This window comes from Erithacus rubecula (assembly GCF_903797595.1).
Source record: "Erithacus rubecula genome assembly, chromosome: 14".
In the NCBI taxonomy this organism is placed as follows: Eukaryota; Metazoa; Chordata; class Aves; order Passeriformes; family Muscicapidae; genus Erithacus; species Erithacus rubecula.
Genome location: NC_136666.1, coordinates 13,333,955 through 13,344,456, shown reverse-complemented (window position 1 = coordinate 13,344,456; position 10,502 = coordinate 13,333,955). Strand labels below are relative to the sequence as shown.

The 10,502-nt window shown below is 42.4% G+C and overlaps 1 protein-coding gene across 2 annotated transcripts; it reads right to left on the bottom strand.

The window, feature by feature from the left end:
* Window positions 1–318: 318 nt before the first annotated feature.
* On the bottom strand, window positions 319–10,381 carry LEO1 (LEO1 homolog, Paf1/RNA polymerase II complex component). Of its 2 annotated transcripts, none has more exons than XM_079318011.1 (12): window positions 10,117–10,381; window positions 8,662–9,375; window positions 8,316–8,423; window positions 7,708–7,802; window positions 6,879–7,024; window positions 5,440–5,524; window positions 5,030–5,124; window positions 4,620–4,754; window positions 3,807–3,942; window positions 3,361–3,547; window positions 3,017–3,114; window positions 319–600 (listed from the first exon to the last, which is right to left on the bottom strand). In XM_079318011.1, exons 1-12 carry the CDS (start codon window positions 10,172–10,174, stop codon window positions 496–498), a joined length of 1,962 nt encoding a protein of 653 aa, XP_079174137.1. In that variant the 5' UTR covers window positions 10,175–10,381; the 3' UTR covers window positions 319–495. The 2 variants fall into 2 exon arrangements, with proteins under 2 accessions (XP_079174137.1, XP_079174138.1); XM_079318012.1 differs by having other exon boundaries at window positions 8,316–8,420.
* Between the last annotated feature and the right edge of the window lie 121 nt (window positions 10,382–10,502).

Here is a 10,502-nt window from a genome sequence, read left to right as displayed (position 1 = left end):
GTCCAGTAAACAGGAAATAAGGAATATCTAGGGAAGAAAAAGTTGTACTGTGCCACTGTATGTTCCTAGCAAGCTCCATCATCACTCCCTTGTCAGGCAAACTTCTCATTTAAGCATTCCTCAGAGATTAGCATGGCTTCTCCTAATGAACTCACTAAGTTCCTGATCAATTCACTTGGTAACCTGATACCACAGTTCTCACAACTGAAATGCACTGTGCAAGATAAAAATCAGCACTGTGGTGATCCCTGGTGCAACATTTGCTGCAATGAGACAAAACTCTTAAGAGTCAAAGGAAGTCAAAAACTCTTAAAGGAGTCAAAGGAAGTCAAAAAAACTTTATTCACACCAGAAACGCAGACTTGGGAATTTTCCTTTATCAAAATAAGTCCCTTATGGTTACTTACATCTGTGCTCTAACAGAACTGTACAATATATATAAACATATATATATAAAAAAACAACAAAAAAATCAACTGCTGCGCTTCCTTAATATTAATCATCATCTTCTTCCTCTTCATCACTGATCACGTATTTCTTAGGCTTCTTACTTGCTTTGTCATCATCATCTGCTTTTCTCTTTCCAGAAGGTTCACCTTCCTAAGGGCAAAAAAAGGACAAAAATAAAACACTGTATTTCCAGCTAAAATAGAAAAAACACAGAACAACAACAAAAAGACCTCAAAGTCTTTCTTGTAAGAAAAGCCAAATTACTAGTTCTGTTTTTTCCATTCTGTGCTGCTGTGAAGTTTTCACACTATTTATACCTATATGGCCTCAATCAGAACTACTGAAGCAAAGAAGAAATTCAGGAAAGGGGCAGGCATTTTGTTCATTAGGAAGACAAAACTAAACCAACCATTCTCTGGCATAAAGAAAAAAAAAAATAGGAGTCACTGGCACTTAGAATCAACTCCAGTTTACAGTCCAAGAAATGTAACAGTCTGTAGTTAATGAGGCCTCAAAGAGCAGGTTAAGGGAACTCAAATCACTGAGTGCTTACAAGCAATACCATAAAGACTTTTACAGGGTTGATGTTCAGTTTTTAGTTTATGGAGTCAAAAGGTTGATTTTTACTCCATGTACATTCCCACCAGTTCAGTTTGAATCATCCTTCCAAACAACATTTTAAATCACGAGTTGTTAATGCAAAATTCATCAGTTGTGAGGAACAAGTGGTAACTCAACTATTGTTGGAAAAGAAGAGTATCTCTAAAAATACTCTTAGGTCTAAGTAACCTCTTTTTTCCATTTGTTGGTTTTGGAAGTGTGGGTTTGGATTTTTTTTTTTTTTTACTTTTTTAAAGCAGCTTGCTTGGATTTTAAGGAGAAAATATTTGAGTTCTAGAATTTTAGAGTTTCAGAACTCTAGGGAATAATTATTCATCCAAAAGCATTTGATTCTATATTAATGTATTAATTAAGTACGAATTGCAGTTATGAAGGAATTTTAAAAGGGACAGAAAACAGAAATTAACAGGGGTGGGAATCTGAATGATAGCTTCTTCCTCAGAACAAACATTCTTTTGTAATCTAGCTGGGCTATTGTTCAGTGATTCATCTTCCAGTTCAGCAGAACATCCCCATTAACTGCAGCAACAGTGAAACTACTTGCTGTGTGGTGATAAAGTGCATTAATAATAGACTGACATTTGCAATAACAAACTGTTACCAGCACAAAGATTTGTGCTGTGCTGTGCTGGTGACTGACAGCTGCCAAAAGCAAGTGAGTGCACAAGGAAGCCAGAGTTCCACATGTGTGGGTGTGCTCTGAGCAGCACACTGCCCCTGTGGGCACTGAACACTGAGCTGAGCACTGCTGGGGTTTCCTGTGACTGCAGCACCACTCCAAGGCACAGAGCAGCATTACCTCCCAGCCACTCTAAAATGGAGGCTGCTGCTCCTCAAGCAGCACAGAAATGCTGCTGATTTGACCTTTTCTTCTGAGAGACTGGAACTGCCAAGTCCTCACAGTGCTGTATCATAGCTAACACATCTAGTAAGAGTCTTAGAAATAAACAATTCCATTTCTACTAATGAATGCTCACAGGGCCCACAAAATTACAGTTCTGTCTACATGACTTACTATGGCTGTTACATTTTCTGAAATATTAAATTTTCCTAATGTACAACAAAAAGCTAGAATCTATGTCTTCAGAAGACAAAAGTAATTTTTACTTCCACTTCACATTACAATGCTTGTTAGTGCAAATAACTCAGCTGAGTCTGTAAGAGCACCAAGAACCTGCATTCAGCATGCAGAAAACACCCAAGGGGCTGGGGAGGGAGCCTCCCAGGGACTTGACAGGAAACACAGTACAGAAAAGAAAATGAGAGCAGCTTGTTCCTTGTGTAACACTGCAGTGCTGTATCAGCAGAGACAGGATGAACTAAACCTCAAACACAATGTTCACAAAGACTCATTTAATATACCAATAAGTCATAAATTACAAAGCAATAAAACACCCTTTTAGATTAGAAAACAGCACTACTGTAGCTAGCTACTGCTGTAGCTAACAGTTAATTTGATCAGGGCCCAATGTTTCAGATGATACTGGGGTGATGGAAAATGTATGTTGGACAGTAAGTCTTTTTAGCTCAGTTTTTAACTCTTCTATTTTAAAAGAGCACAAATACTTTGTGAAAATGCTTCCACTATCTCCATAATAAACAGGAGTGGACCACACAACTTAGGTAACGCTAGGATTCCAATATTAAGTCTTCTCACTGCTTGCATAATTTTGGTAAAGTCATTTTACATAACTCTGCATAAATTTTTCCATCTTTTAATCAGCAATAACAATAGTGTCCTCCTTTGGGAATCACTCAGGTCTGTGAACTAATGCAGTGCATAAGAAATTGGTGATTAATTACCATGGAAAGCATGCCAAGTCAAATAACACATTCATCATGGCATAAATGAAACCACAGAAGTCCCAAGTTTAAACACTAGATTTAGTGAAGGAAACGTTCCTCATTAAAAATGAGCAGCTCTATTGTAAAGTCCTTCTCTTACCTCATCACTATTAAGTTTCTTTGCCTTGAGTAGTCTTTGGGTTTTATCTTCATCTGAGCCTTCATCACTGTCAGAGGAGTAGATTCTAGCACGTTCCTCTGCACATTCCAGAAAAAAATAAAAGGACAAATATGTTTATCTGAAACTGGTGAGGGAAGAGAGGATATTAAAAATGCCTTATATTTAGTGCCACAAAACATCTGGAGAACCTAAGTCCAGAGTAAACAAAATACACTCACACAAACCAAACCAACATTCGTGTAAGAAACGAACTGGCGAATTCCCATCTCACCAAGGCTCTCCCCAGGTGAATCCCAGAGCTAAAGGCTGCTGCAGAGGATTACCTCTGATGCCCCCCTTGTATCTGTTTTTGATAGCTGCCAGGCTGATGGCGTCGTCGCCCTCGTCCTCCTCGTCGTAGCGGTCGGGCTCCAGGTAGCTGGCGCTCAGCCCGCGCTGGTGCTGCTTCTCCCGCAGCCGCCGCTGCTGCGACTCCCGCCGGATGGACGCCCGCAGCCGCTCCTCTTCTTTCTGTGCAACACACACAGATGAGTGGCACAAACCCCATGCCAGCCCCAGCTTTGCAAATGAGCTCACTGCAGTGTGAGGCTGCAGATGTTCTCCTTGCCTGGTCATCTGCGAGGTTAAACAAGCCACACCCGCGGTTAATAACTCCTGCTTCAAACTCCAAACCGTTACTGTTTTTCACAAATCATAGAATGTCCAGCTGCATTACAGTTGTGATAATTCAGATTGAACCAGCAGATCAGAGAGCTCCATGCCACAATACCTTGATCATTTCTGTGCGCTGAGACTCTGGATCACGGCCTGCCATTGGCAAAATACGAATTTTCTGGGTCTTTGAACATCTGTCTGCCAGAGACAGAGTCATCTTCCTGTGAGTGGCACTGTCTGTAGAGTGTGGCCTGGTAAAAAAATTGCTAGGGGTTAAAAACTTCTTCAAGGAACATATCCATTTCCAAAAGATAATGGTAGGGCCTGTATACTTGAGAATTCAGATTGATCTGCACAAAGTAAAAGCATCAACCCTTTTTAAGAAGTATTTATGTACACTGTTAACAGCTACTGGAGACAGCAAGTCTTCTCTCAGTGAAATCACCAGTCCAGCCAGTAACAGTTGCACTCAAAACTCTCCAAGGCCTTTTTTATCCTTAATGATGCTACAATCCTACAACCTTTGATCCTTATCAACATAAATATCCGTCCTCAGTTCACATCAATATCTCAAGAAGCAATTGTCATCTTGATAGCAACTGTACCTCAGACAAAACATTAATTTCAGGAAACAGTAATATGTTTTCTGAGTCAAATGAGGACTTCCATGTAAAAATGAAAATTTAAACATATATACAAATAATCTATATGTAGCCTACATAATGCAGGAAATGGCACATTAACACTCCCAACTTAACACCTAATGTAATGCAAATCCTACTGCAGAACTGAGTTTGAAAAATAGCACACTCTTACTAACCAGTGAAGCTCTGAAGCTTTACAAACTGGTATATCTAATCTTTATATACTAGTTATAACACTTAATTGCAAAAATACTATCAACACTTGATACAGAGCAGCAGTTTACCTGAAGGTTAACTTGGTCTTGAACACAGCCTGTCCTTGCAGACCTGTCCCTTGTCTGATGAACAAATGATTGTGATCTCCTTGTAGCGGCGCCTTGTACACGTCAAACACCTCATTGCCCAAGTGGAGGGACATGCTTAAAAGAGATTCCCACATCAGTTACTTGATAAAGCCACTGCAGCCTATTTTTCTGCCTCATTTTTAAATGGAGAAAGCCTCCATGTTTCCTTTATATATCTACCCAATAATTATATTTCAATCTAAACTAAGCAGAGCATAAACCTTTCAAAGCACTGAGACTAAAACAATTTGTACCGTGCAGAACTGATGTCAAAGTTTGCTGACCTCCCAATTTTGCACATCACTGCAAGAACAACTGCACTACTCCAGTAACAAAGAGAGCAAACTAACCTTCCATCTGACCACTTAACTATCCGTGCATTGCTTTCTCTGATCTCATTCCCTTCCTCGTCTCGCCGCATCCGCCATCGTATTGTGTTTTCCACCTGCAGGGGAAAAAACAAAACAGTTTTTGTAGTCATAAGGAATAATACACTCTATATAGGTCAAGAATTTAAGTTAGAAAGGCTTGGTAATTCATGGAATAATGCAAAGACATAAAGGTGAAAAGTACTGCTCTTATAGTTAAAATGCAGCTGTCAAGCTTTTAAAAAATTTATGACTAAAATAGATCAACTTTCCTCAGTGCCCACACTTTCATAATCTGAAAACTCAAAACACCATTCCAAAAGATCTGAAACAGACTTTGAAGGAAAGTGCCTAGGTGAGTGTAAAAGACAAAAGGAAAGTTAATATTATACCTTGAGTTTTAACCTAGTTCTACCCTCTTCATCAAGCATCTCCTCATCTTCAAATTCATCTTCATAATACTGGGGATCAAAAGGTCTGCAACAAATTTTAAAACACAATCTTTATTATTCTAAGAAAATTAATCCAGATTATTGCAGAGTTGTGCAAGTGCTTGAGAGGTTTAGATTATTCCCTGCCCACAACAGCAGGCACTGCAGTGTGGGACAGCTCTCTCTACAGCCAGGAAATTCAGTGCACTGATTCCCAGCCCAATCCAAGTGTCCCCTCTACCATCAGCTACACACTCTGAATGTTCCAGCTCAAGAAAACAAGTCTGCCTCAGAAAATTCCATTCCCTTATATCAGCATGATGAGGTCAGGGTTAAGCATAGAACAAAAATAAATGAGATCATACAGGGAAAAAAAAACCAAAACAAAATAAATATCTTATAAATTAGGTGAATTGGGGACTTTCTAAGAGCACAATTTTGGTTGTTTTTTTCTTTTTGCTTGTTTATTTTTATTTCAATCTCAAAACCAAAGAGAAAGGAAGATGAGATTGTTTTTCCTCTCTTCCATCAAGAAGTCCAGTGACAGTGCTGGGAATGAACCCTTTCTCTCACCTCATTCCTAACAGTTCCTAGGCTGCTGCAAGGGGAAAGTGATAAACAGACTGCTCCTGTACCATTCTATTTTCAGTCCTGTCTGGCCTGCAGAGATCACCAGGACTTCTGTCACTAGCAGCAGCCACTCCCCAGATTTTGAACAGCTCTGCCCTGAAGCAGCCTAGAGCCCCAAGGCAGGGAATGGCTGAGGTGTGACACCAACAAGGCTGTGCTGCCAGCTAAACCTTGGGAACAAGGCAAAAATGCTCCTCACAAAACACTCAGATTCAACAACAATTGTGCTGCAAGTGCTGAAGGAGGCCTTTAGGGCCAAACCTAATGTCAAAAACAACTCTAATAACTGATTTTGCTGCTCCTTATGCATTCCAGTGAATGTCTTCAGTTTGGGTTAGGTGCACAGGAAAACAAGTAACCAGTCTCTTCATAAATAGTACATCTAACACACACAAATAAAAAAGGCCATATTCTGAAATTCAAAATGTTGTTTTTAATCACTGGAAAGTGCATAAGGGGTGTCAGCATTTTCCTTTCACATCTCTGAGAGCCTAAACTTACATTTACAACTCAACTGATATGTGCTTTCCATTAAACCACATTTTTGTCTGGTTTTCACAGATAATTCAATCAAGCTGAGACCAAACATCATAATAAAATTACCTGATTAGAAAACCACAGCCATTACTATTAACTAATCACAACCAAAAATATGCATCTTATTGTCAACAACTTTAAATAGGGCAAACACATTTAACTGTATTACTAAACAAAAGCAACATAGGAAACACTGAAAGACTTTATCAATCCTCTATTAAACATGTGATTACCTGGGCTCCACACTGAGGAAGTTGGGCAGCTTCACAAAATACAAATCATTACCCAAGTCTGTGTTTACTTTTGGTATTTCTACTTCTATTCTGGTCTCTGGAATAGGCTCTTCTTCCTGCTGCTCTTGACTCAGTCCATTCTCATCCTAATGAAAAAAAAGAACAGGAGCATAAGCGGAAAAAAAAAAAAATCTATCTGGCTACTGCTGCTCTAATAATTACATTTTGCTTAAAGAAAAGTCATTCATAGGCACAGAGAGATTAGGAAGATTTGGATAAAAGAATGCAGGTATTTTTATTGAAAGGAATACCATTCAGCATAGACATGTGGCACTTTAGGTGACTTCAAGCACCAATGAAAACTCAAGAGATCAAAGACAAGAAAGAACAGTAAAGGAGCCAACAGTTTTCAACTGAGAGACTGGAGGACACTGGAGACTGGGGAACACCTTTTACAAGATTAAAGAAGGTATTTTTATCTATTATCAACAAAAGATGAAAAATTACCAAAAACAAAAAAAAAAAAAAGAAAATATTTCTCAAATAGCTGCAAAAAGGTACCAAAGACAGCTATGGCTTAGTACTTTACTTGGTAGCAATCAAACTATTCTTTATATTTTTTAAAAGTACAAAAAGCAGAGCAGGGATGGGGGAAGGCAGATAAATCTCATATTGTTATGTATAAAATTTTAATAATTCTTTCACCTGGGACAAAATTATCTGTAATGCTACTTAATTTTTTTTCACTAGAATGTTACCCAACTCAATTGTCATTCTGCATTCCAGAGTGGAATAAAGGTTAATTATCTTAAAGGTCAAGTCCACTCACAATGGGCTGTCCTGGGGTTGGTGGCTTGTCTTCTCCATCACTCCCTGAGGAAATGTCATCAGCACCTCCAAACAGATCCATGACATCTGCATGCTCTTTAGCAGAAAAATGACAATTTTAAACCTCACAAATATATGCACACACAGCCCTAGTGCAAGATTTATTTATCAAATAAGGAAATCAAGTTGAAAAACAGCAATAGAAGAATGTAAGATAATCCTTATTCGAGTAACTGAACAGAAGTAAATTGCATTTTATGCATTTTGGAGGTTTTACTTCTCAGAAAATTAAGCCTCTTCCTCTGCCATCACAAAAACCACCACAAAACACAGTACAGGTCCCCAGGGCTGCTCTGATTAAAGGCACCATTTTTCACTTTCTTTCAGTAAAAATGCATGAAAGAATATTTGCAGAAGAGAAAACTTGACAGAGATAACTGGAGAGGATGAGCATGTGCCTCCCACACAGAACTCCTGATGTCTGTTTTGTTATTTCCATGGCACCGTACAGCTAATGCTACCAATTCTACCAAGCCCTGTAGCTGATGAATGGCACGCTCAGGAGGAGGATTAAAGGCCCCCAAACCCCACAATCCCCCCATCCTTTACCTTTCTGCCCCTCTGTGTCACTCTCTGCTTCTGAATCTGATGCAATTGGTTTCTTCCGCTTCATTCGCAGAACTTCATCCTCGCTGTCGCTGCCCCTTGCAGACTCTGCTAAGGAGCATAAGTATTCTCAGCAAATTAAAAATTTTGGTCCACAAAATTTAAAATTCCTCTCTATTAATAAGTTCTAAAAGTGCTGCATAAAAAAAAAATGCAAATATGACTATAGTTAAAAGTTATGTAATTAATGCCTTTAAATTAAAATTTCAATCTTTTCAGGTCAATGTGAACAAAACAATAAAGAGAGACCAAACCAGCAACAAATCATTATTTCTGTATTCAGCCCTACCAGATTTGTGCTCTTGCTCTTCCTCATCAGAGTGCTGGGCCCTTTCCTCATCATCAGAGTTCTGCATCTTCTCCTCGTCAGACCGCTGGGCCCTTTCATCATCGTCAGAGTTCTGCATCTTCTCCTCATCTGAGGCCTGTGGCCTTTCCTCATCATCAGAGTTCTGCATTTTCTCTTCATCTGAGTTCTGGAGTCTCTCCTCATCATCAGACACCTGTGGCCTTTCATCTTCATCCGAGTTCTGCACTTTCTCCTCATCGTCAGAGTTCTGCTGCCTCTCCTCATCGTCAGAGTTCTGCTGCCTCTCCTCATCATCTGACTGATCGCTTTTGTCCTCCTTGCCCCACTTCTCATCATCCGAGTGTGCTTTTTCGGAGCCGTCTCCCTCCGAGTGGCGGCTGCCCTCCTCCGAGCCGTGCTCCCGCTCCTCGTCGTCGTCGTGCGCGGCCTCGGAGGCGCTGTGCTGCTCCCCGTCCGACTGCTCGCCCTCGCCGCGCTCCGAGCCCTCCGAGCGCTGGTACGACCTCTCCGAGTGGTTGTCGCTGCCCGAGTGACGGGACGCCCCTTCGTCCTCGCTGTCGTCTCCAAACAGCTCCTTGTTGCTGGGTTTTACTGCCTCCCTGTCGTCGTCCTGCTCGCTGTCGCTGCCAGAAGCATTGCTCCCGGAGCCGGCGTTCTCCTGGTCGGAATCTGAATCAGAGCCAGAATCGGAATCTGCAGAACAAACAGCGACCTTCAGAGAGTCAGGATGGAGGCACGAGAGAGGATGGGCACTGCTGCAATGAAAACCCTCAAAACACAACCCAGCCCCCAGAGAGAACCTACAGAGAACTGTAAGCCAGATCAACAATTACCGAGAATAGTAAAATGAAATGTCTGCTAATAAAAGTACAGCCAAAGAAAAGTACAACAAAAAACGATGGATGTCCTAATAAGCTTCAAATCACAAGCTGTGATCTAAAATTCTAAAACTAGAAGGAATCGAGAATTTCACCAGCGAAGATAACACGTGAAATAGTGACGGCTTAAACAATTGTAAGATCTTACAAATCCAAAACTGTAACTCTATATTTAAATCAAGCCATCTACCCTGGAAGGTTTATACAATGAAGCCACTCCTCACTGCCGAAGCTAGTCCATGCGGTTTCCGACAGGAAAATAAAAGAGCACAAGCCTTGAAGAGTAATTTACAGGAACGCGGACAAGAATTTTAAAAGCGTCAGGGACTTAAACCAGGTGTTCCACGGTTTCCAGAACTCGGCTGCAGCCGAACAACCTTCCCTGCAGCCACCGACCCTCGGCCCGCGGCTCCGCGCCGCTCGCCCCGCTCCCTCCCTCCCTGCCACCCGCGCTCGGGGCCGCGGCAGAGGCGAGGCGGGACGGGCGGCGGGGGCACCCGGGCGGAGGGAGGCGGAGAGGGAGCGAGAGAGAGCGAGAGAGAGAAACCCGCCAGACCTTTGTGCTCGGGCTCCGAGTCCGCATCGCTGCCGAACAGATCCGCCATGTCGGCCATGGCGGCAGCGCGGCCCCGAGCAGTGACGTCACAGCGCGCGCCGAGACCGGCGGGAGGCCGAATCCACGGCCCGGACGGGGAGCGGCACCGCGGGGACAGGGAAGGGGACAGTGACAGGGACGGGGACAGGGACGGGGACAGTGACAGGGCTGCCCCTCCGCCCCTCCCGGCGTGGCCGCAGCGCTCCGCACCGCGCAGAGCCGCCCTCCGCTCGCTCCGCACATGCCGCGCTCCCGCCGCCCGCCCCGCCCCGTGCTGAGGGAGCCCCGTCCCCTCAGCGCCACCGCGCCGCTCCCTGCCCCGCTGGACGGCGAAAGGCGGTGTTTTC

What these genes read in the sequence shown, in the direction of transcription:
- LEO1 (XM_079318011.1), bottom strand. Translation starts at nt 10,174, where the DNA reads ATGGCCGACATGGCGGATCTGTTCGGCAGCGATGCGGACTCGGAGCCC. An exon ending in CTCGGAGCCCGAGCACAAAG is followed by an intron (nt 9,376 to 10,116) that starts GTCTGGCGGGTT and finishes TTTGTTCTGCAG; the next exon opens with ATTCCGATTCTGGCTCTGAT. An exon ending in TTCCTCAGTGTGGAGCCCAG is followed by an intron (nt 5,525 to 6,878) that starts GTAATCACATGT and finishes AATTTGTTGCAG; the next exon opens with ACCTTTTGATCCCCAGTATT.